Source organism: Polypterus senegalus, chromosome 7 (genome assembly GCF_016835505.1).
Source record: "Polypterus senegalus isolate Bchr_013 chromosome 7, ASM1683550v1, whole genome shotgun sequence".
NCBI classification, from domain to species: domain Eukaryota; kingdom Metazoa; phylum Chordata; class Cladistia; order Polypteriformes; family Polypteridae; genus Polypterus; species Polypterus senegalus.
Genome location: NC_053160.1, coordinates 4,452,146 through 4,478,071, shown reverse-complemented (window position 1 = coordinate 4,478,071; position 25,926 = coordinate 4,452,146). Strand labels below are relative to the sequence as shown.

Below are 25,926 nucleotides of genomic sequence, written 5' to 3'. Positions count from 1 at the left end.
GTTTCTGTCTAGTTAGGTTTTGGAAGTCACTTGTATTTTATCTTGAGCTCTTGATTAGATTGTCACCTTGACCTGTCACACATGTTCCTAAACAGTCCACAGGCTGATATTTACTCGATTATGTTGTCACTTCATCACCCCTAGTGGCTGAGGTTATAAATGCACACACTGGGATGTCGTCTTACCATTGAGGCTGGTGCTTGTCGCCCTCTAGTGGTAGAGGTGTTAAGTGCACAAATTAAAAATACCTTCATACCATTGAGGTTGTTCTCTATCCCCCCCCTAGTGGTTGAGATTTTAAGTGCAAACATGGGATGTATTTTGACCTTTGAGGTTGGCCCCTATCACACCCTCATGGTGGAGGCTGTAAGTACACAAACTGGGAATGTCTTCTTACCATTGAGGTTGGCATCTATAGCCCTCTAGTGGTTGAGGTGTGAAATGTGGAAACTGGGAATGTCTCCTTTCCATTGAGGCTGGTGCCTGTCGCCCTCTAGTGGTGGTGGTGTTAGGTGCACAAACTGGAAAGAGCGTCTGGCCCTTATGGCAGGCGTCTATAGCCCTCTAGTGGCTGAGATATGAAATTTGAAAACTGGAAAGGTCTCCAGTTGCCATCTAGTGGTTGAGTTTTTAAGTGCAAACGTTGGAATGCATTTTTTCCTTTGAGGGTGGCCCCTGTCACTCACTAGTGGTGGAGGTTTTAAGTGCACAAACTGGGAATGTCTCCTTACCATTGAGGTTGGCATCTATAGCCCTCTAGCGTTTGAGGTGTGAAATGTGAAAACTGGGAATGTCTCCTTTCCATTGAGGCTGTTCTCTATCCCCCCTAGTGGTTGAGTTTTTAAGTGCAAACATTGGAATGCATTTTTACTTTTGAGGGTGGCCCCTATCACTCACTAGTGGTGGAGGTTTTAAGTGTGCAAACTGGGAATGTCTCATTACCATTGAGATTAGTGTCTGTCGCCCTCTAGTGGCTGAGGTGTTAAGTACAAAAACTGGAAAGAGTGTCTTACCCTTACGTCGGGTGTCTATAGCCCTCTAGTGGTGGTGGTGTGAAATGCACACACTGGGAATGTCTTTTTACCATTGAGGTTGGCGCCTGTCATCCCCTAGTGGCTGAGGTGTCATGTGCACACACTGAGAAGGTCCTCCAGCTGCAGAGTCCCAGGTTCTTCTTAACGCTCTTCATTGTTTGAGGTGGGCTTACCAGTTTGACCCATCAAAAAGTGCACCCATCAGCTCATGAAGAGGTTTATGTGATTAATGTGAGTAGTTTACATTCATATTTATTTCAGATCACGAACACGTTATAATTACAATACCATATAATAACATAGGAGGAGTTAAGTTCTTAATCTTTTCTTGGCTGCTTTGTGACGATGGGTGGCTTCTTCTCCAGGGCCGACGCACCGTCGTCCACCACCTCTGACATTTTCCTCGTCATCTTCATTTGGCAGGCTGGTGTCCTGAAATGCAGAAAAGGAGACGGTCAGCTCCCCCCCGGGCTCTGTTACAATGGCAGACACAATCAGGGCCTCCCAAAGCAAGTCACTGGGCACCTGCAACTGCATAAAGCAAACTGGCACAATGTACCGCTGGCAGCAAAGGGGGCCTGCTGGGCTTAACGGTACCATTCAGAAGCACATCTAAGCTGTTGATGGCACCTTGGCCAGTGGGGCTGCCTTGCCGGAGTCCTGGGGTCAAATCCCAGGAGGAAGTTTTCACTTTCTTCTGGTGGTCCTCCTTTAGTCCAAACACATACAGATGAGTTTAAGTGAAGATTCTAAACAGGGACTGGTAGGAGTGGGTATGCCCCGCAGTAAACTGGCATGCCATCCTTGAACGCAATGGCACACAGATGTAGAAGGCCACCTTCAGAGCCCCTCCACTGTTTATTTTTTTTCCTTGACTTCAGCCCCAGACTCAAGTGTAGGGCACACTGGCTCTATTTGGGTTTTGTAAGCCAGCACCAGACACTCCTAATGCCAGCTGATAAGGATCACTTGGCATGATGGAGGGCCTCTCTTTGGCTTATCTGATAAGATGATCAGTGCTAGACCACCCAACAACCAAGAACGTCTCTTAAAGGCACAACCTGAGCACCCAAGTTCTGAACAAAGGACCATAAAGTCAAGGAGGAGCAAAGCGGACAAACAGAACTTGGCACCGTTGGTCAGTCAAATGGATGAGCTGACAGCAACACCTTCATTCCCTTCTCTAAAAAGCCTTGGGAGATCCAAACTCGCCGCTTTCCTCTATCAGCTCACTGCTCGACCTGAACGTAGAGACCCCAGTTCTTAGCAAGGGGGGGCGGCTGTGACAAGCGTTAAAGCAGTCCCAACTACTTCAAAAGGGTAACCAGGGCTGGACTGGGAAAATGGAATACAATCTATAATAGGAGTAGCACCCGCTGTGCCATTAGTCTAAACCTTGCTAAGGCAGCAGGTGCCCGGGCAGAGAAAAACCACACGATCACCAGCCAGGCCAGCAGGCGTAATTTTGCTAGCAAATGAGGATGAGGAAAAAAAACTCGAAGAGAAACTGCAGTACCGCCTGCCACCAGAAGGGATGAGCAAGAGCAAAGAAGGAGACGAACCCCTGAAAGGAAAGAAAGAAAATGCGCCGAGGATTCCTCCGCACGACTGGAAAAAGCCCACCAGAGTCAGAGAACTCTTAATCGTGATTTACACCGCAGCGGCTGCTCCTGCGTCGCCTCAGACCACTCGCCCAGCATGCTTTGGATCCCCTGCAGTTTGCATACCAGGACCAGGCTGGTGATGAAGATGAGGTCCTCTACATCCTACACCAGGCCTGCTCCTTTTTTGGATGAACTGGGGGGCTTATGTGAGGATTATGTTTTTTGATTTTTCAAGTTCCTTCAACACCATTCAACCCTCCATTCCTTAAAGATAAACGGGAGAGGATGACGATGGGCTCCAGCTTCATCACCTGGACTCATATAGTAACTACCTGACTGTATCAGTGCAGTTTGTCAGACTGGGGGGGCCGTGTCTCTGGGACGGTAGTGAGCAACGTTGGGGACCCCAAGGGACCATTCTGACCCCATTCCTGTTCACAGCATACACAGCAGACTTTAAATACAAGTCACACTTCTGCCCCATTCAGAGGTGAGACGGCTGTTGTGACGTCTGTAAGGAGTGGGAATTCGGGGGTCTGCCTGGAGCAACAAGAAAACAACGAAGACCAAGGAGGTAACTGTGGATATCTTCAGGTCTAAGCCCCCCGTTCAGCCTGTCAACATCCAAGGGGAGGACATTATAAATATCTGGGTGTCCCCCTTGATGATAGACTGGACTGGTCAGTGGACACTGATGTCCTCCACAGGATGGGGCAGAGCAGGCGCTTTAAACTCAGAGGACTCCAAGCATTCAGCATATCTGGTGAAGTGCTGGCCGTGTTCCGTCATACAGTCATGGCTGGGGTCCTCTTCTTTGCTGCCATTTGTTGGGGAGAAAGTGTGACAGATAAGAACATGAAGAGTCAGGTGACAAAGGCTGGCTTGGTACTGGGCAGGACTGTGGCCTCACTGGGAATGGTGGTGGAAAAGTGTGTTGTGAGGGGAGGGGGGTTTGGGGGGTTGGGGGGATAAAGTACACACCATCCTGACAATGGCAGTCTTCCTCTGTGCGACATTTGGGCGAGTCAGAGAAATAAACACAGCAGTCGTCTTCTCTCACTGGGCTGAAGAACACAACGCTGTACCGCAGAAGACCAATTGTTCCTACTGCTGTGAGATACGGTGACAACTGACCATTTGTACTTTCTGCTTTTTATTTATTTATGTTTGTTCTCCTTGCCTTTTTAAATCATTTATAACAATTTTTACTGATGTCTTTGAGCTCCTCGACGCCAGAATTTCCCTGAGGGGGTGAATAAAATATCTATCTATCTGTTTCTCTCTATGGTATCCTACCTACTATACTAAAATTCAAATCTATCTATTATGTAGTGCCTTTCATATCTATCTACCTATCTATGGTATCCTGCATTCTATACTAAAATTCAAATCTGTCTATCTGCTATATAGTGCCTTTCACATCTGTCTCTCTATCTATCTAAGGTATACTGCCTACTATACTAAAATTCAAATCTATCTATCATATAGTGCCTTTTCTATCTATCTATCTATCTATCTATCTATCTATCTATCTATCTATCTATCTATCTATCTATCTATCTATCTATTATATAGTGCCTTTCCTATCTATCTATCTATCTATCTATCTATCTATCTATCTATCTATCTATCTATCTATCTATCTAAGGTATCCTGCCTACTATACTAAAATTCAAATCTATCTGTCTGTCTATCTAGACAGTCCAAAGACATGCAGGTCAGGTGAATTGGTGATCATAAACTGGCCCGAGTGTGTGGTTGTGAGTGTGTGGTTGTGAGTGTGTGTGTGTGTGTGTGTGTGTGTGTGTGTGTTGTTCGCCCTGCTATGGCCTGGCACCTTGTCCAGGGTTTATTCCTGCCTTGCACCCTATACTAGCTGGGATAGCCTCCAGCACTAACCCCACCCATCACATCCCTGTTCAGGACTAAGCAGATTAGACAATGCCTGACTGACATCCATCGATTTATTTTGTTGTTTGGGGGGATTGTTCTTCTTGTGTCTGCCAGCAGACCCCCATGACCCTATTCAGGACCAAGCAGGGTTGACAATGACTGACTGAGTTTTAAGTAAAGGGGGGGGGGAGTACAAAGCCCAGTAAATCAGAAATCGCATGTCCTCAATGGAGGACACAGGGTCATCAGAGGACAAACTGAAACTCGTGAGGAGTAAAACGTTTTGGCCAACAGACAATTTCACTCCTCTGCCACTAAAATTCATTTTGCTAAAGTTGTGGAAGATGGAAGTCACTAAAAAGTGATTTTTTGTGGTGGGTGTTTAATGTGAGGTGGCAGACCGAGAGTATTATCCCCTGAATTCTCCTTCCCGCTCCTGTGTTTCGCCCATTTTTCTTGTTTGATGCTCCAAATGCCCGCCGTCTGTTGCCCAATCCTACTTCTGCCTCCTGATCCCATCACTTTTAAAAATTTGACAGGCTAAATATTTTTTACACAAAGCACAAACTGAAATGCCCCGTTGGGCACATCACTGAGTTTTATGCACATTAAAAGCCACCTCTGGCAGGGCCTTCTTAACGCATGGGCACGCTGGGCAGTTGCCCCCACGAGCACAGGGGCCCCATGCTAATCTCTGTATGTTGTGACTTGCTGAGTGGTTGTGTAGGTAGGGCGCCCCCTGGCTATTATGCTGTTAAGACAGCCCTGACCTCTGCCGCCTGTCATAAGACTACTGGGAGGACTTGGTGGCATCAGCAGCTTACCTTGCGTTTGCAGCCCCCAATCTCAGGCATCGCTTGGTGAATCCCTCTGTCTGGATCTAAATAAAATGAATGAACAAACAATTTAGTTCAAGAAAGAGTCAAAGTGACACAAAGGTTACACATCATGGCAGAAGTCAGAGGTGCAGGGGTGAACCCCCAATTCCTAAAGCACAGATGGTGTGTGAGGCATTGGCACACTCTCCCTGCCCTCATGTGGGTTTCTTCCTCACTTCCTTTTGTTGTTGCCCACCCTGAAGACTTTGGGCCCTTTATTAATTAGCAGCTCCGAGTTTGCCTCCTCAATGGCCCAGAGTAATACAATACAATACAATACAATACAATACAATTTATATTTGAGTAGCCCACAATCACACAAGAAGTGCCACAATGGGCTTTGACAGCCCCCCAGCCTTGACTCTCTGAGAAGACAAGGAAAAACTCCCAAAAAAAAAACCTTGTAGGGAAAAATGGGAGAAACCTCGGGAAAGGAAGTTCAAAGAGAGACCCCTTTCCAGGTAGGTTGGGCGTGCAGTGGGTGTCAGTAGTAGAATCCCACCATGCAACAGAAGGCTTGTGGGGATTTGACTCCCTGTGTCTTTACAAGGCAGTAGGTGGGATAAGAAAATTGAAGGATGAATTACTTAGGGGAGGCCTGGGCCAAAGTGTGCCACCAGGACCTCTCATTGGCACTTTGGCATATCTAAGGTAGTGGCATCTGAACACATGCTGCCACATTTTTACAAGTGTCACATTTTTTTATGACAAGAACGGGTCATTGAGCCCAACATGCTCATCCATCGTATTCCCCTCAGTTGTCCAAAATAACATCAAGTCGAGGTCCTTAAAGTCCCAAAGCAGGGTCACCAACTGGCAGCCCACGGGATGCTTCTGGCTCACCAAAGCCTCTTATTAGGTCAGGTCAGGTAGGGGAGCAGGCACTGGTATAGCGCATTGCCGCACCCTTCACATGACAAAACAGCTTGGGGTCTGGGTTGGCAACCCCCCCACAGGGGCAGACATGTGGTCCAAGTCCCACAATCAAGTTCTTCAGTGTAAATACGCAGCATTGGTCCTCTTAAAAGGAGACTAAAGTGCACTGTGTGTGTGTGTGTGTGTGTCGTATTCATCACATCGGAGCTTTAATGTGTTCGCCCTGTCAACGCACGTTATAATAACGGCTCGCTGATATGAATTTTTGTACACACAACTCGTCATTTAGCTGCTTTGGCTGCACGTCATTTCCTAGTGTCTCCGAAATGTTGTCTCCCGTCAAGTTGTAGCACTGCCACATAAATATAATGTGTTTTCTGCTGTCGATCGGGTGTTGTGGGGATCATTCTTATATCCGGAGATTGACAGCGGTGGAACTTCCGGTTTTACCTTTTTCTTTCGGGGAGTGATTTGCATAAATCGCCGTTTGAAAGAGAGAAAGAAAAAGAGGAGGGGAAAAAAGAGAGAATCGGAGAATAAATAACAGATCAGGAGCTCCTACAGTCCTGTCAGAAGGTGGAAGGATTCTTTTGATCGGGGAATTGAACGTTCCGCTAATTCCTACGGACTTGGGTGAGCTACATCAAAGGACTTATTGTATTGTATTGTATCATGGCACAAGACTGACTGGATGTCTTTTATGACGAAGACGTGATTACAGCTAGGAGCCCGCAATTTCAGAACTCCTCATGTTACCTGCTGGCATCAGCGGGGCAGAACTGTGGACCTATTTACAACCTCTGGAAGGGGAACTGGGGAAGGAATATTGTTATTGTATATATATATATTGTCGGAGATGGCTGGGGTGGCGACCCAGCCGGGATGCCTAGGAAGACTGGAGGAGGGCTTACGCCTTCCCCAGACCATGTGGGGCCGACTGCCCTGGTTCCTTTGGAGGCCACGAGTACAGAGCTTAGAAGCTCAACCCCGTGGTCACCGCCAGGGGGCGCCCCTGTCCCTTTGGAAACCCTGGACCCCGGAACTTCCGCCACACCCGGAAGGGCTGGGGATGAGTGGGAAACCCAGAGTGCTTCCAGGTACGCAGCCGGCACTTCTGCCACACGGGGGCGTGTCGGTGGGAGATTGCCGGGAAACACCTGGAGCACATCTGGGGCCGCCTCCCCTCATACGATGGCGAAAGTCGGGATTGGAGTCGGACAGAGCTTGGCGGAGGAGGCAAGGAGGCGGCCTGAAGAGAGGGAGTCATTGGGAAGAGGCCAGGACTTTGGGGACTTGCGGGATTTGTGAGCACTCGAACTGTGTATATAATGTATAATATTAATAAAGTATCTGTCTATCTATCTATCTATCTATCTATCTATCTATCTATCTATCTAAACGTGTGTTGGGTGTGAGTGGCGTGTCTGCCTGTCTGTGTCCGGGCCAGCTTCCACAATATGTATATATTTGTAGCGCCACATATAAGGTTTATTTAGGGTGTCTGCATATGTAATGGATTGTATTCTTGTTTTTTATTTTATGTAATATATTCTCTGCGGTGGGTTGGCGCCCTGCCCAGGATCGGTTCCTGCCTTGTGCCCTGTGTTGGCTGGGATTGGTTCCAGCAGACCCCCGTGACCCTGTCATCGGATTCAGCGGGTTGGAAAATGGATGGATGGATGTAACATATTCTTTATGTGATGATAGTGATTGACTATTAGTTTTTTGTGGGTTATAAATACATCGGCATTAGGGGACTGAACCGTGTAGGCCGGAGGTGCCCAATGCGGCAATCGCAATCGACCGGTAGATTGCAAAGGTAGTGCAGGTAGATCGTGTTGCATTCAAAAAAAATATTTTTTTAATTTTAGTCTATCATATATCCTCCCTATGGCATTTGCCACTTGACTGACATACCAGGTCGCCAGTCTGAGATCTCTTCTCTCCTAACACACCGGTCATCCCGCACGCACGATCAAACACGTGAGCTACTGCAAAACACCGCCTGTCTAAGTGATCAAGTTAGCCTTCCAATTTATATCGACTAAAGAAGAGATTTAAAAAGAATTGTTGGTTATGGGCTGGATGTGGAATTGGAAGAGGATTTTGTTTTCTCTCACAATGTCACAATCAAAGTGCATTTGTCTGATCTGTCAATCTATCATTGCTATTCCAAAGAAGGAAAATGTGGACAGGCACTTTCAAACTGTTCATAAAAACTACGAAACTGACTTCCTTCCAAAAAGCGATCTGGGAAAGAGAAAGGAGAGTGAACTAAAATCGCAGTTAATCGGACAGCCGTCATTTTTCACTCGGCTGAATTCAAAAGCAAAGGCAGACACACCGAAGCGTCGTTCAGCGTGAGTCACTCGATCGTTAAGCATAAGAAGTCCTTCCAAGATGGAGAGATGATAAAAGAAACCTTCGCTGAGGCAGATGGCTAGGGAGAAATTCCTGCCCAGATTTCAAGACCCCTGGCCGGAGATAAAGGAGTTTCTCCTCGTCATTAAACATGCAGAATACAAGCAACTTAATAACGATCAATGGCCGCTAGACTTGGCATTTTTTTTCCCCGATGTGACCAACATGTTCAATGAGTTTAATTTACAGCTTCAAGGAAAAGACAAAAGTAATATGGTCAGTATGATTAGCTCAGTTAATGCTTTCAAATGAAAAATGCAACATCTGTCCTCAAAGCTGCAGCGCCATGAGTTGGGGGACATCCAGAACCTCACGTCAGAGCTGGAGACGCAATGGAAGGCGTGTGCGCAACTGGACAGCCTCCGCTACACGGAGCAGACTGAAAACTGACTGTCAGACTTCATCTAATGGAAAAAAAAAGTAACGAGTCGAGTGTCGCCCAATGTAGCGGAGTAAGAGTAGCGTTTCTTCTTCACAAATGTACTCAAGTAAAACTAAAACGTATGGTGCAGTAAAACTACTCTTAGAAGTACAATTTTTTTAAAAAGTTACTCAAGTAAATGTAACTCATTACTACCCACCTATGATACTCAGTATACAGTGGGATGCAAAAGTTTGGTCAACCTTGTTAATAGTCATTATTTTCCTGTATAAATCGTTGGTTTTTATGATAAAAAATGTCAGTTAAATCTATCATATAGGAGACACACACAGTGATATTTGAGAAGTGAAATGAAGTTTATTGGATTTACAGAAAGTGTGTAATAATTGTTCAAACAAAATCAGGCAGGTGCATAAATTGGGGCACCACAAAAAAGAAATGAAATCAATATTTAGTAGATCCGCCTTTTGCAGAAATTCCAGCCTCTAAACGCTTCCTGTAGGTTCCAATGAGAGTCTGGATTGTGGTTGAAGGTATTTTGGACCATTCCTCTTTACAAAACATCTCTAGTTCATTCAGGTTTGATGGCTTCCGAGCATGGACAGCTCTCTTTAACTCACACCACAGATTTTCAATTCTGTTCAGGTCTGGGGACTGAGATGGCCATTCCAGAACGTTGGACTTGTTCCTCTGCATGAATGCCTTAGTGGATTTTGAGCAGTGTTTCGGGTCGTTGTCTTGTTGAAAGATCCAGCCCGGCGGGCGCAGCTTCAGCTTTGTCACTGATTCCTGGACATTGGTCTCCAGAATCTGCTGATACTGAGTGGAATCCATGCGTCCCTCAACTTTGACAAGATTCCCAGTCCCTGCACTGGCCACACAGCCCCACAGCATGATGGAACCACCACCATATTTTACTGTAGGTAGCAGGTGTTTTTCTTGGAATGCTGTGTTCTTTTTCCTCCATGCATAACGCCCTTGTTATGCCCAAATAACTCATTTTAGTTTCATCAGTCCACAGCACCTTATTCCAAAATGAAGCTGGCTTGTCCAAATGTGCTTGAGCAGACCTCAAGCGGCTCTGTTTGTGCTTCCTCTGCATCACTCTCACATACAGCATCTCCTTGTGTCAAGTCGCGAATGGTTGAACGATGCACAGTGACTCCATCTGCTGCAAGATGATGTTGTAGGTCTTTGGTGCTGGTCTGTGGGTTGACTCTGACTGTTCTCACCATTCGCTCTTCTGTCTATCCAAATCTTTCTTGGTCTGCCACTTGAGCCTTAACTTGAACTGAGCCTGTGGTCTTCCATTTCCTCAATATGTTCCTAACTGTGGAAACAGACAGCTTCAATCTCTGGGACAGCTTTCTGTATCCTTCCCCTAAACCATGATGGTGAACAATCTTTGTCTTCAGGTCATTTGAGAGTTGTTTTGTGACCCCATGTTGCTACTCTTCAGAGAAAATTAAAGGAGGAGGGAAACTTACAATGGACCCCCTTAAATACTCGGATTCACCTGTGTATGTAGGTCAGGGGTCACTGAGCTTACCAAGCCAATTGAGTTCCAATAATTGTTCGAAAAGTTTGGGAATCAATAAAATGACAATGGTGCCCAAATTTATGCACCTGCCTGATTTTGTTTGAACAATTATTGCACACTTTCTGTAAATCCAATAAACTTCATTTCACTTCTCAAATATCACTGTGTGTGTCTCCTATATGATATATTTAACTGACATTTTTTATCATAACAACCAACGATTTATACAGGAAAATAATGACTATTAACAAGGTTGACCAAACTTTTGCATCCCACTGTATGTATATATATATATATATATATATATATATATATATATATATATATAAAACAGAGTCAATCGATCTATGTATGTATGTTTGTTTGTCCTCCATACAAATCTGCACCGGGCATCCGATCGCCACCAAACTGGGCATGGGGCTCCTTTGTGACCAGGAGGAGGTCATGGGGTATGTTTGGTTCGGACAAATGTTTGTGGTGAAGCGTAGGGCAACTTTTCAACAACACAACATTCGGCCCAGGTGCCGGTACTTATCATCGACAAGATGGCCGCACGTTGCAACAGACATTAACAGCGGCGCCATCTCGCGGCAGCTTTGGTCTCTGTGCGTCTCTCTTTACCCATGTTTCTTTAAATTGCCAAGAGATGGCGGAAGTGTCCAAGTATGAGAAGGCAGACTGCTTTCATCGGGTGAAGGGGAACTGGCGTATGGATGTAAAACGTGACCGACCCACTGCGCCTGACTGGCTTTCCGTATTTGTGGTGCTATTTGCTCGCTTTCTAACTCACAGTACGATTTCAGTCTTGGTCTTTCTAACTGACTGGTGCCATTTGTTTGCTATGCGATGTATTGTAAATAACATGCATTCATCTCACCGTGGTGCTTATTCCATACGTAATACAATGTAACACATTATAATTGTCCTGCTTTTTGCTATTATACCCGTGCCACAAAAAAAAGACGTAGAATTAGAAAGTCCACTTCCGATGCCTGAAAAAAGTCTATTTCAAGGGCGTCTGAAGTGTTGCACACGACGTGACGATGTTTTCATACCAACAATTCCGCTAATTCCGAATGATTTACCCTTTGATTTCAAACTACTACTAACTACTACAATTTCCTGTTCGTTTGGCTTTTGCTATGTCAATTAATAAAGCTCAACGGCAATCACTGCAAGTTAAAGGCATGAATTTGGAAAATCCATGCTTTTTACACACACATCTCTATGTACCATGTTCTAAAGTGGGCAATCCTCAGAATTTGTTCATTTTCGCACCACAAGAGAAAACAAAAAATATACTGAATCCAAAGGCTCCGGAATGACCACTTACTGTATATTACCTACTATTACAATAAAATATGAATCACAAAACTGTTTGTTCTATTTCTATGTTCTGTTTCTTTCATTTGGTCAATTCACCAGGTATAGATTCCCGGGCAACATCAGGTACTCCAGCTCGTAAATATATATAGATACAAGTTTGAGAACCCTTTAGAATTTTCTAGATTTCTCTATAAATATGACCTAAAACATCATCAGATTTTGACTCAAGTCCTAAAAGGAGATAAAGAGAAACCAGTTAAACAAATGAGACAAAAATATTATACTTGATCATTTATTTATTGAGGAAAATAACCGAACATTACATATTTGTGAGTGGCAAAAGTATGTGGACCTTTGCTTTCATTATCTGCTGTGACCCCCCAATAACTCAACTAAACGTTTCCAGTAACTTCTGATCATTCCTGCACACCGGCATGGAGGAATTTTTGCCCATTCCTCCGTACAGAACAGCTTCAACTCTGGGATGTTGGTGGGTTTCCTCACATGAACTGCTCGCTTCAGGTCCTTCCACAACATTTCGATTGGATTAAGGTCAGGACTTTGACTTGGCCATTCCAGAACATTCACTTTATTCTTCTGTAACCATTCTTTGGTAGAACGACTTGTGTGCTTAGGGTCGTTGTCTTGCTGCATGACCCACCTTCTCTTGAGATTCAGTTCATGGACAGATGTCCTGACATTTTCCTTTAGAATTATCTGATATCATTCAGAATTCGTTGTTCTATTAGTGATGGCAAGCTGTCCTGACCCAGATGCAACAAAACAGGCCCACACCATGATACTCCCACCACCATGTTTCACAGATGGGATAAGGTTCTTATGCTGGAATGCAGTGTTTTCCTTTCTCCAAACATAACGCTTTTCATTTAAACCAAAAAGTTCTATTTTGATCTCATCCGTCCACAAAACATTCTTCCAGTAGCCTTCTGGTTTGTCCGCGTGATCTTTAGCAAACTGCAGATGAGCAGCAATGTTTTTTTTGGAGAGCAGTGGCTTTCTCCTTGCCACCCTGCCATGCACACCATTGTTGTTCAGTGTTCTCCTGATGGTGGACTCATGAACATGAACATTAGCCAATGTGAGAGAGGCCTTCAGTTGCTTAGAAGTTACCCTGGGGTCCTTTGTGACCTCGCCGACTATTACACGTGTGCCTTGCTCTTGGGGTGATCTTTGTTGGTCTACCACTCCTGGGGAGGGTCACAATGGTCTTGAATGTCCCCCATTTGTACACAATCTGTCTGACTGTGGATTGGTGGAGTCCAAACTCTTTACAGATGGTTTTGTAACCTTCTCCAGCCTGATGAGCATCACCAACTCTTTTTGTAAGGTCCTCAGAAATCTCCTTTGTTTGTGCCATGATACACTTTCACAAACATGTGTTGTGAAGAGCAGACTTTGATAGATCCTGTTCTTTAAATCACACAGGGTGCCCACTCACACCTGATTGGCATCCCATTGACTCGAATTTCACCTTCAAACTGACTGATCATCCGTGAGGTTCACATACCTTTGCCACTCACAAATATGTAATATTCGATCATTTGCCTCAATAAATAAATGACAAAGTATAATATTTGTGTCTCATTTGTTGAACTGGTTTCTCTTTATCTACTTTTAGGACTTGAGTGAACATCTGATGATGTTTTAGGTCATATTTTTATGTAGAAATCTAGAAAATTCTAAAGGGTTCACAAACTTTCAAGCACAACTGTTTATATATATATATATAATTTTTAATGTAGGTAGATCATTTTGACCTGGTCATTTTAAAAGCAGCTCGCAAGCCGAGAAAGTGTGGGCACCCCTGGTGTAGAATAAGGGGTATACGGGAGATTTATTGGGGTGTGATACTGGCCTATCCTTTTATCATCTGCCGTCACTTAGGACAGATTAGGGTAGCGATCGTCTCGTGTCAGCATGTGAGATGAATTGTTACAAAATTTTCTTTAATAAATCCGGACTTTCGTACGGACAGTCGCTGTATGCACATTTCAAGTGTTAAAACTCGGACACCAGGGGCCTCATGTATAACGCCGTGCGTAGAACTCGCACTATAACATGGCGTAAGAACAAAAGCCGAAACGTGCTTACGCACAGAAAAATCCCGATGCAGGAATCTGTGCGTACTCCAAATTCCACGTTCTTCCGCTACATAAATCCCGATCAGCGTGAAAACTAACGCTGCACGCATTATGTAACGCCCCAACTCCTCCCAGAATTACGCCTCTTTGAATATGCAAATCAATATAAATCGCCCTTAAGCTCAGCCTTCTGTGAAAAGACAATGGGAAAAGCACGGGGGAAAATATAAGAATTTCAGCGAATACCAAGTGGAGGCAAAGGAAAAACATACTATTTGTTCAAATAAACCGTGGTATAATCAACAAAATGAAGTTGATCGAGTGACATAGCGTGTTGGAGAAACTTGAAAGCTCAAGTTCACAAAATCGCACAGTGCCGGAAATAAAAAAGAAGTCACATATCAAAGTCGCCGTGAAAAGAAGAGTTGTAGCCCACTGTCTGAGTGTCATATGAAAGTTTATTAGGGTACAGAGAAAAAAGGCACACAGTGGGGAAAAAGCACGAAATGTCAACTTCAATCTCGACATTTCCACTTTAATCACGTAGTTTATTTTGTCATTAAAGTAGAACATCATAAACTTCATCTTAAAATCGTTTAATTAACCAGTTTCTCAAATCACATCGTAATTAAAGTAGCACGTTAAATGCTTTGTTTTGTATTTGATCTTCTATGTGCTCTGTGTGTGTGAATCACTACTTGCTTCTTAAACCGGCTCTCTTCCTCCAACTGGACACAGAGTCCATTACATTAGTGATATTACAGCTCTCTGAATAACTAAAATACTGAGATGTATACGTGATGTCATTTTCATGATGATAGGAGTTAAAGCACGTTATTAAACATGTGTTTCACTTCGATGAAATAATTTATTGCAGCAGTACTCAGGGGCAGCTCTAGGCTTGTGGTGGCACTGGGCAGAGGAAGAATCGGTGGCTCCTTCGCCCGCCAATGTCAGTAAGGTAGCTTATGCCCGGTGGATGGCCTCGTCCGTTGTGGACACTGCATAGCCGCCTCGTGCTCATGACACAAGCATTTAACTTTTGCCAAAATTTGTCGCTGCATTTTTAGCTGTGTTGTTATTCTCTCTTTCTGTTTTATATTCAATATATGTTGGCGTAGCCGCCACTGCAGTCAGTGCTTTTCTTTCCCCAAGTAACCGATCGCCACACAATCAGCTCTGTAATAGAAGTTAAGCCATCTGTAAGCTTAGCGCCGATTCTTCAAAACGTTTAAGGAACATTGAAATATCTTCGTAGTACATGTTTAATTATTCTATCCTTCACGACACTCCCAGTGAAGAATATAGATTATTTAAATGAAGTTAAAGTTTTATCTGTATAATTTAACAAACATATTTTGCTGCATTTCATCTTAAAAATGATATCATCATCATATGTAAATACGCGCTTTATAAAGTGGCTCAGGTTGTGAGATATTATAACTGTAGTTCAAGTTTACAGTGCGGTGATTGTACTTATAAGTATTAACAGTTCTACAAGGAGCAGTTGATTGAGTGCATTTAAAGTTCTTGGGATTAAACGGTTTTGAACCGCGAGGTCCGTACAGGAAAGGCTTTGAAACGTTTTGCAGTGGCTGAGACAGCGTGTGCTTGAAGCTGTATACCGATAATTCTCTTTCCGATCAGCTGCTGCTGTGATTCACACTCAGATACAGTGATATAAATACTCCGAGTGGTGCAGTGAGAGTAATATGGAAAAAGATGATCCGCTGTGGCAACTCCTAACGGGAGGAGCTGAAAGAAGAAGAAGAAAAATAAGAAGAGGAAGGTGCAGTGAGAGTAACAACGCTAAAGCAGTTATGGTATTTGGAATACTATGGCTGTTCCCTGGACCATTATATTGTTACAAGTTAATTACAATCAGATGCATTACACTAATAAACAATATGCGGTTATTTTCGGTGTATTTATAAAGCCGCCTCAGGAAAATAAGGAGTAACCACACAAGAACAGTAGCACTGCTTTGACGCTGGGTGCCGCCAGTCTGCAAAACCGAGCGGAGAACTTGCGTACGACAAGGCATGAGGTACCGTGGAAAAGTGCGTGACTTTACGCCAAGTGTAGGTTTTATACATCACGATTTGAACGTGGAAAAGTTCTTACGCAACATTTCTGTGCGTACACACCGTTTATACATGAGGCCCCTGGGGTTGATAAACGCGACCTAAATGGAATCAGGCTGTCAAGAATTTAGGATGGTGAAACCTTCAAAAGCCAGGACATCGGGAATCCAAAGTGTAAAATGAAGACCAAGGGTCAAAATCAAAATGCGATCTTTGAAATGAAGTTCACCGCATCGGCAAATTTCAAGATGTCGGTTTTCCGCCGAGACGTATTGAACTATCAGCCATAATATCTATTGCGTAACTTCCTTGAATTTATTCACATGATGCTGTGGGTCGAAATATGCATCTCATGAACAAGACGGATAAAAAATGAAAACCTCTGCGACGGGATCCTGTTAAAAAGAACCGACCGAAATGCACGTTACTGTATGTCACACTTACCACTTAAGATGGCGTCGATTTTGTCCACCACGAACTTGGCGTCTTCTCGAGAGAAGCACATTGGAGGTTTAAATTTTAAAACATTCCGGTGAGGACCATCGGCGCTGAGGATGATGTGCTCTTCTTTAAGCCTGTAAAATTTACAAAGGCAGGCGTCGATGAGATGGTTGGAGATGCCGTGGCTTTGAGCCACAGACAAGGAAATGTCTGGGATGTGACGATAATCCCTGAACCCAATTATTCCACAGACACTTCAGAGCCTGACCTCACTAGTGTGGAGATTCCTGTCACAACGAGGCACAAAATGGGCAACTCGGTCTTAACAACTGAAAAATAGAAATAAACAAATAAATCAAACATCTCATTCAATGCCAGTTTGCGCCTACTGGATTGACCCAAGCCCTACTCTAAGGGGAGGCTTGTGGCCTACACCGGCCCAGAAATGGGGGTGAGTGTTCTAAAATGGAGATTGTCACACTTTAGTCACAAAGTTGCACAGGAGGAACTCAGGAGGTTTTCCCAGCAATTGAAACTTTCTTACAAATCAGGCAGAACAAACACAAGTCTCTTTTAGGAGCGATCCGACCGCACAAGTTACAGCTGACAAACCGGCCACCTCGGCTACGACTCCTGGTCAAAAGAACACAAAGTCTTCCTGTTCGAAGGGGCGGAGAGGCTCAGGAGCAGCGACCGGAGCAGAGGGAGTCTGGGGGAAGAGAGACAGGGCAGTGAGACACAAGGGGAGCTGCGGTGCCATCTTTTAAATGTTCGAAGGTCATCACGTGGCACAGCACCAGGCTACAGCTGATCCCGCAAAGAGGAGGTGAAAGGCCGTGCTTGTTTCCCATTGTAACAGCGTTTAAGAGTGGGTTTTGGAGGAGCGGCTGCTTCCTCTAGGGGAAAATTAGAAAAAAAACAAAAAAAAAACAAAGGCTTACCCCCCAAATTCTGGACCAGTGTAGGCCACAAGCCTGCCCTTAGAGTTGGGCTCGGGTCGATCCAATAGGCCTAGACCAGAACTGAATGAGATGTTTGATTTATTTATGTTTTCCATTTTAGAAATCTGCGGTGGGTTGGCACCCTGCCCAGGATTGGTTCCTGCCTTGTGCCCTGTGTTGGCTGGGATTGGCTCCAGCAGACCCCCGTGACCCTGTATTCGGATTCAGCGGGTTAGAAAATGGATGGATGGATGGATTTTAGAAATGTCATACAATAACAAAAAGAAAAATGTCTGTGTTCTTTCTCAAAAATAGACAATAAAAAAGATGTTAATTAAAGGATGAGGGGATGAATTATGGTCAGATATTACAAGCAAGGCGGCACGGTGGCACAGTGGGTAGCGCTGCTGCCTCGCAGTAAGCAAACCCGTGTTCGCTTCCATGTGGAGGTTGCATGTTCTCCCCGTGTCTGCGTGGGTTTCCTCCAGGTAGTCCGGTTTCCTCCCACAGTCCAAAGACATGCAGGTTAGGTGCATTGGTGATCCTAAATTGTCCTTAGTGTGTGTCTGTGTGTGTGCCCTGCGGTGGGCTGGCACCCTGCCCAGGGTTTGTTTCCTGCCTTGTGCCCTGTGTTGGCTGGGATTGGCTCCAGCAGACCCCCATGACCCTGTAGTTAGGATATAGCAGGTTGGATAATGGATGGTTGGATGGATATTACAAGCATGGTTCAAATCCCAAAAGAAACAACTGCTCTTCCGCCAAGGCAGAAACGTAAAATCAAGAATCAAAAACCCCATTTGTCATGTTAAGGCTCCGGGTGACTTGTTATCGGTTCAGTTTTTTTTATCGAACATCATGGCCGCTGTGTTTTGTGTCACCATCACTAGCTCTGCTTCCCGCACTTCGAGGGGCGGGGCCTCCTAGGCGGTGACCTGAGGGTAAACGGTGTGACGGGATGAAAGGTCGGCTGGAGGTTCATTTCTTTATTCAATCTCTGGGGAAAAAAAGAAATTCTCACTCCTAGTTTTGCTTCTCACATTTTTGGTTTGAATTCTTTCTCGGTCTTTGATTTTGATTTTTCTCTCTCGTTTAATCGCTATTTGTTTGTTTGTTTTTTTCCTTTATACGTGTTTCTCTCAGTTTTCTCTCCGTGGTTGGGCCCCAGTGAATGAAAAGGAAGTCAGCGAGTAGTGAGATCAGAAAGACAGAGAATTGTTATCCAAAGACACTGCGAGTGCCACACGGGATAGGTGGGCATCCCTACCAGAAGAGGGGAAGGTCCCTTACCCAGACGGAAGGCCACAACGGGATGGACTGGCATCCCAACTGAGAGAGAGAGAGAGGGAAAGGCGACTTACTCGAGCCAAGTGGATGGACCGACATCTCTATCAATCAAGGGGACGATTCCTTACCTGGACAGGAAGCCCCAAGCAAATGGACAGGTGTTCTGAATTAGCACAAGTGTAACACATTTCCCTGGCCGGGAAAGAAGAAGAGGACAGGGAATGTCTGTCTCCGGGGGTTTGAGGTTTGTTTACTCCCCACAGTTGCTAGATGGCAGCAGCCCTCAATATCGGCACCCATTTGGGAACCAGCAGAGAATGCTGGGAGTTGTAGTCCGGCAGCACAGTCCTGCTGGGGTCCATGGATGCTGCAAGAGGGTGCTACAGGGAGAGGTACTCCCTATTATGTGGAGCATCTGTGTAACCCAGAAGTATCTCCAGCGGGCAGTTGCCCTGGCACCAGAACTACTTCCGGGTCCTCAATAAAAGGGACTTCACTGCCTTGTTCAGGCGAGTCAGAGCCGGGAGGAAGGAGAACAACACTCAACTGGAGGAGAGAAAAGCTGTGCTTCACTGAGATATCTTTGTAGAATAAACCACCCTTCATTTGAACCCGGGACTGTGTTTGTGTGGGGGTTTATGTGGGGGTTTTTCAATCACAACGCATAAATCGGAATCCCACGCGATGGTGACACATGTCACGCACTCCCACTCGAAAATGGCATCATAAGAAGATTATTATGTTTGAAAGGAAAGCAAAAGAAACCAATGACAAAATCCGATTTCCTTGGTAGAACAACCCCAGTTTTCCCCAAAGACTGGGAGAAAACACAGAAGGAAAAATGAATGAAATGAACAGCGCATAATAACACTGGCGCCAAAGGAAAATGTAACAGAGTTCCTTTAATATTTCAAAATTTACTAAAGAATTCAAAAGGACGTGGAAAAATAAACAAGCAGGGTTAAAAAAAGAGGCGAACACAAACAAAATAAACCCGAGATGAGCAGAAGTTAAATTCAGTAAAGTCAACCATCAAAAAAGAAGCAAAAACACCAACAGGAAGTGAAAAGAATGCAACGCCGAAGTTCTGCCTTAAACTCCAGTTGAGCCAAGACTCCGGCGGCACAATCGGGTGGCCCCGTGTCCTTTGGCTCAACACAAAGGTGACAGGGCAGATAAACAAAACCAACATACTGAAGCTTAACATGATTGAGGTTGTGGTTATCAGTCAGGGGAAAGGGTGGGCTGGGGTGTGGAACGAGGGGCTGCCTCAAGCGGAGACATTTAAGGACCTTGGGGTCTTGTTCATGAGTGAGGGAAGAAGGGAGTGGGAGATCGACAGGTGGGTAGGAGCAATCAGTGGATTTCCCGGCCGATCGCCGCTCCTACCCTAACCTGTGCTCAAGAGCTTTGGGTGGTGACTGAAAGAAGTGGATCAGGGATACGAGAAGCAGAAACAACCTTACTTCACAGGGCATCTGGGCTCAGCGTTAGAGACACGGTGAGGGGTGCCAACATTCGGGAGGAGCTCAAAGTGGCATTGCTGAGGGGCCTCCTGGATGTCTCCCTGGGCAGGTGTTTTGGGGCATGTCCAACCAGAAGGGGTCTTTGGGACAGACCCTGGATACATTGAAGAGATTACGTCTCTCAGCTGGCCTGGGGACACCTCAGTAAAAAACCCCCACAGAGGAGATGGAGGAGGTGGCGGGGAAAAGGAAGGTCTGGGCATCTTTGGTTAGACTGCTTCCCCCTGGACCTGGACAAGCTGCAGAAAATGAGTGGATGGCTGGATCTTGTCTGTGGTTCTCTTTGTGAAGAAAAACTTTCTGATGTCTTTATGAAATTCACAAAAATTACTGCAATTATGGGGTATTATGGGGTACTGAGTGTTGTTTGACCAGGGAACAAGCAAATTTAAATAATTTAGCACAAGGCTGCACCATAAAAATAAAATGTTGGGGTCTGATTACTATAACAAATGGAGGTGTAACGTCCTGGTGGGCACCTGTTCAGCCCAGGGCTACAGGGCACTAGACGAAAACCAGCTCTGCGTGTGGTCCCACGACATCACAGGGCATGTTCACTCATAAAGGGCCAGGAAAATAAAATATTCAATCTACTATTAGACTAACGGAACTGGAGATAACAGGAAACAAAGCTAACCAGCAGTCTCCTGGGGCCATGAGGCAGCAGCAATAACCTCTGTGCCATATTGGACACGCTATCTTGGCCAAGTGGGTTTGACTTCTGCCATCTTATCCACGTTTAGTCTCTGGTTTGCCCTCAGTGCTGCCCCTATGGGTTCTGGCTTCATGGGACACTGGCATTTAACAGGCGGCTGCTCTCTTACCTGTAGATCATAAACTGAGCTTCAGCTGTGGCCGGCGTTCTTTTCAGACGATCCTTCACCATGTCCACCCCGACAAACAGCCCGGTGCCTCTGAAGGGGGAACAACAAACACAAAGTGGTCTGAAAAACAAAGTCCTCCACCACAGAAGAGCCTTTCAAATAACTGGAAATTAGGTCTTTATATTATACTAGCAGAAGCCCGCCGGTGCATACAGCGCTGTAAGAATAGGAACGGAAAACAGTGAGAAAGGAATTCAGAAATCAAGAAGAAAGAAATACTTCTCGAAAGACACAGGTGTGAATCGGTGTTTTGGTGGTGACAACAGATAAGGAGTCGAAAGATCTAACCCTAGAAAAAGCCACGGACAACTGAGCGTGGCTGAAGACTGGTTGTTAGAATTATTGTGAAGAGTAAACAGCATGTGGGTATGAGGAAGGGCGCGCTTCTGAAATTCGATTACGTAAATATAATTAATAACAACCTCAAAAAGATGTTGTAGAATGTCTCTAAGTAATTCCTGCAGTTAATCCAAAAGACTCGTACTACAATATCCGGTCTGTGCTCCGGTCTTTGGGTATCCGACTGTGCATGTAGAATTTCCGGCCAAGCAGGATTACATGTGAAAGTGATAAATAGATGAGGCTGTCCGGCCATGGCATCCTGCTAGTTTTGTTGCATGTATCTTGGACTTCCTGGACATGTGGACGGTAATCTGATCATTTTGCCCACACGTACGTTGTTATTTTCAGCGTTTTCTTGCAGTGCGTCTGACAGTCCTTTGTATTGTTCCACGTGCAGATCTTGTTGATGTAATCTGAGATAGTTGAGACGTGCGCCCTCTGTTTTAACATACGCATCTACGACGTAGTGTTGAAATAGTTCACCGCTGGAGTGCAAAATACTAAATGTATTCCTCATTGCTAATCTGTACGCGTAGAATTGGCATTGAGTAAGCCTTCTTCGCTTGGCGGTTCTTTTATCGGAACATGTTGTAAATCTTTGTGCCAGCCAATGTCTCAATAAGGCAATAGAAGTTTGTAAACCATAGGATCGCAATTCATATTGAGGGTGGAAATCTGTTTACGGGAGTTGCCAATGGGACAGATGCAAATGTCCCTTTCGGCAGGCGGTTCGCCATCTTCTCTGACGAAAATCGCTGCAACATCGGTGTGAGATGTCAGGGCATTGTATCGTCGTAAATCCTGCCTAGGGTTCTCCTCAAAAAGCATTCGTTACAGATGCTGTTGGATTGGACTGAGCGATTTAAGCGTACTGCAGATGCTTGGCGAGAAATGCCATGTCGGCTGCGTGTGGGCAGGACCAGTTTTGAGGGTGGACACTGGAGGAGAGTTAGAGTTGGCGGGCAGAGCTCTGTGAGTTGGTGGGCATGGCTCTGTCTTACTTGCGCTCACTGTCTATATATTAGTGAATTATATATTGTGACGGACAGCCGGGTCCCATGCCCGGCCGGGACGCCTCTGCTACATACGTCCCGGGGGAGCCACCATGGACAGTGCAATGCCTCCCCCGGGGCGCCTGGGGGCAGCCTCCCTGGCCGTGGGTCCTTCCTCAGTCTCCCCCGTGGGACATGGAATCCACCACAGGCCGGTTGGGAGAAGGGGTGGCCGCTAGGGGGTGCTGCAGAGAGCCAGCCGCTACAATGGACGACTTACCAGCCCCACCCGGAGGTGCAATTAAGACCAGCTGGTCAGGCACCTGGAGCACTTCCAGGTGGGCTATAAAGCAGGCAACCTCCCTCCATTCTGGGCCAGAATTGGGAGGAAGAGGACGAGGTTGCCTAGGAGGAGCGGGGGTGGCAGAAAGGGTTGGTTGTAGTTTGTTTGGTGCTTTTGGGACTGTGTATTGCCTGTGGGTCACGGAGAAGACGTGCGCCCACGGGTGAAGAAAAAACAATAAAGCCTGTGTTTTGTACATTTGCCTCTGCATGGTCTGTGCCGGGTCGGGCGCTATATAGCGCCTTTTACAATTTATAGATAGTGCCTTTTACGCAATCATCTTCAGATAATATAATAGATAGATAGATAGATAGAACTATATGACAGACAGACAGACAGACAGACAGATAGAAGACAGACAGATAGATAGATAGACAGATAGATAGATAGATAGATAGATAGATAGATAGATAGATAGAATGCACTATATAATAGATAGATAGATAGATAGATAGATAGATAGATAGATAGATAGATAGATAGATAGATAGATAGAATGCACTATATGACAGACAGACAGACACATGTTCTCCTGGCCTACCATACAATAAATCACTGCGAGGACTCCTACTGGTCTGCTCACAGAGTGTTCTGCTTTGCCTGACCCCATGGAGCGCACTCTGTCTGTCCTGAATTCACCAGGGGTACTTAGTCTCATTTTAGGCCCCCTGAACAAATGTTAAGAGCACTCAGGCCTGAGTCAGAGGCACTCATGTTACACTGCACAGACACTCCACTTAGAGCAGCGCAAGCTGGCAGTGCCCAGTCAGGCAGGCGCGTGGAGCTGGCAGTGGTCCCAGTTTCATACCTTATGTCTCCAATCAAAGGATGCTTTTCTTTCAGCTCATTCAACAGGGCTATTAAGTAATCGCCCACTTGAGCGGCGTGTCTCTGGAGAGCTTGATTTTCAATGACATCCAGCACAGCTAATCCGATGGCACAGGACACAGGGTTACCTCCAAACTGGAGAAGGAAGACAAATGTCAGCACAGCCAACCATAACAGTCACCAGACACCAGGAAGGAGACGGAGCGCTACAGTCTCTCACATGTGGGGGTTTTAGAAAATGACAGAATCAGTTAGAGAGTGGCAGAGTGGATGATGTTGATGGCTGTGGCCTCAGGAGACTTCAGTTCATGTCACAGATACTGTGGAGGTGGCACTAACTCCCTTTGAGTATGTGGCTTTCAAAGATAATTTCCAACTCCAAATTGGTCCCAGTGTGATACAGTAGATCATCTATCAATTATATAGAGATAGAGTACTTTCATACCTAATGTATCTCCATACTATATAGTGCATACCTATCTATCTATTATATAGTGCCTTTCATCTGTCTATGTATCTGTTTATAGTGCCTTTCACTGTATCTATGAGTCTGTTCCTTTTCTATCTATCTATCTATCTATCTATCTATCTGTCTATCTATCTATCTGTCTATCTATCTATCTATCTATCTATCTATTATATAGTGCTTTCAATCTATCTAGACATCTGTTTATAGTGCCTTTCACTCAATATACAGCCCAAGCGAGTTCCAATTCCCAGATGACAAAACCTAGACTCTAAGCTCAGGTTAGACAGAGGTTCACCCAACAGGCGAGTCTTCAGACACTTTGAGGACGTCAGTACTTTTGATGGAGGTGGGAAGTTTAATCCACCGGCCAGAGTCTGGATTGAGATTTGGTACCCCACAGCAGAGGTGGTCTCACCAGTGGGTCTGAGTGGATGAACAGGAGCAGAGGACCTCACCAGTGTGTCTGTATACATTGGTGCAGTCTGACTGCTCTGTAGGTGACCATCAAGGATTTGAACATAATATGTGCCGCTACAGGAAGCCAGTGTAGTGATGTGAAGAGAGGAGTGACTTGTGTCCTCCTGGACTGGTTGAACTTCAGACCTGCTATTGCATATTGAATTCTCTGCAGTGGTTTGGTGACACGTGCTGTGCACTTGGCACCAGAGACATGCAGGAACTTCAGTCGTGTCACCTCTTAGTCTCCATTTGCTTAAACTGATAGGGTCTCTCCCTCCTCATCACCCTTAATGGTCATTCATAGTCATGATTCAGCCGAGTTCTCTCCTTCAGAATTCCTCTAGTGCTGCTATGTCTTTTTCGTAATATGGAGGCCAAAACTCCATGCAGAACTCCAGCTGAAGCCTCACCAGTGTGTTAATGTGACTTAAGCATAACCTCAATGACTTATACCAAGGTGAACAACCCAAAGCCATTCTGACTCAAAGTCCTGAAGAGTTCAGATTATCCTACAGCCAAACAGGTGGGGGGACCAATCATGAAATTTAAAAACGCCCCTCACGTTTGGTGTATAAAGCCACCTTGGGAGGAATAACAGAGGACATATCTGAGAACTAAAAGGTCAAGAAAAGCTCACCGTGTTAAAGTATTCCATCCCGGAGTTCAAGAAGCTGTCAGCGATGTCCTTAGTCGTGACCACACAAGACATCGGATGTCCGTTGCCGATAGGCTTCCCCATGGTGACGATGTCTGGCACGAAGTCCTCTCCTTGCAGTTGAAAAGCCCAGAAGTGCTTCCCAACACGGCCAAAGCCCACCTGGACTTCATCGGCTATGAAGACACCGCCTGCACCTCGCACGTGCCTGTTAAACGAGAAGGGACAAAAGGCCAGCAACCCGTTGGTGGACCGTCATTCCAAGATATGCTCCCCTGACAAACCAAACGTCTTGGCACAATTAAAAACGTGAACTGAATTTTCACCCCCTGAGCTGTACCCCTCCGGCCACTAGAGAGCACCAGTGTGTGCCACCAAAAGGCTGCTGCTGCCACCTTGTCACTCGGTTATACTTACTGTGCCACTTTCTGGAAGTAGCCTGGCGGCGGAAGGACTTGACCCCCACAACTCTGAAGAGATTCGGCGATGAAGGCAGCAATCTAAACAAAAGTAGAAGACATAAATGTTATGAGCCGTACTCTTTAAAAACGAGTGGACTGCTTTCAAAAAGGCATACGTGAACTAGAGGGGTTTTTATACCCCGTAACAATTCTGGATTCCA

The 25,926-nt window shown here is 45.3% G+C and overlaps 1 protein-coding gene across 2 annotated transcripts in view; it reads right to left on the bottom strand.

Annotated features, from left to right (window-relative positions):
- Positions 1-1,270: 1,270 nt before the first annotated feature.
- Positions 1,271-25,926, bottom strand: part of etnppl (ethanolamine-phosphate phospho-lyase) — a 54,725-nt gene continuing 30,069 nt past the window's right edge. Inside the window, exons 7-13 of one of the 2 annotated variants that reach the window (XM_039758157.1) lie at positions 25,722-25,804; positions 25,287-25,512; positions 23,702-23,856; positions 21,157-21,246; positions 16,585-16,715; positions 5,356-5,411; positions 1,271-1,466 (exon numbers count right to left, since the gene is read on the bottom strand). In XM_039758157.1, the coding sequence (XP_039614091.1) occupies positions 1,344-1,466; positions 5,356-5,411; positions 16,585-16,715; positions 21,157-21,246; positions 23,702-23,856; positions 25,287-25,512; positions 25,722-25,804 (864 nt within the window). In that variant the 3' untranslated portion in view covers positions 1,271-1,343. The remainder of the gene's footprint in view (positions 1,467-5,355; positions 5,412-16,584; positions 16,716-21,156; positions 21,247-23,701; positions 23,857-25,286; positions 25,513-25,721; positions 25,805-25,926) is intronic. The other variant, XM_039758158.1, reaches the window with a different exon arrangement.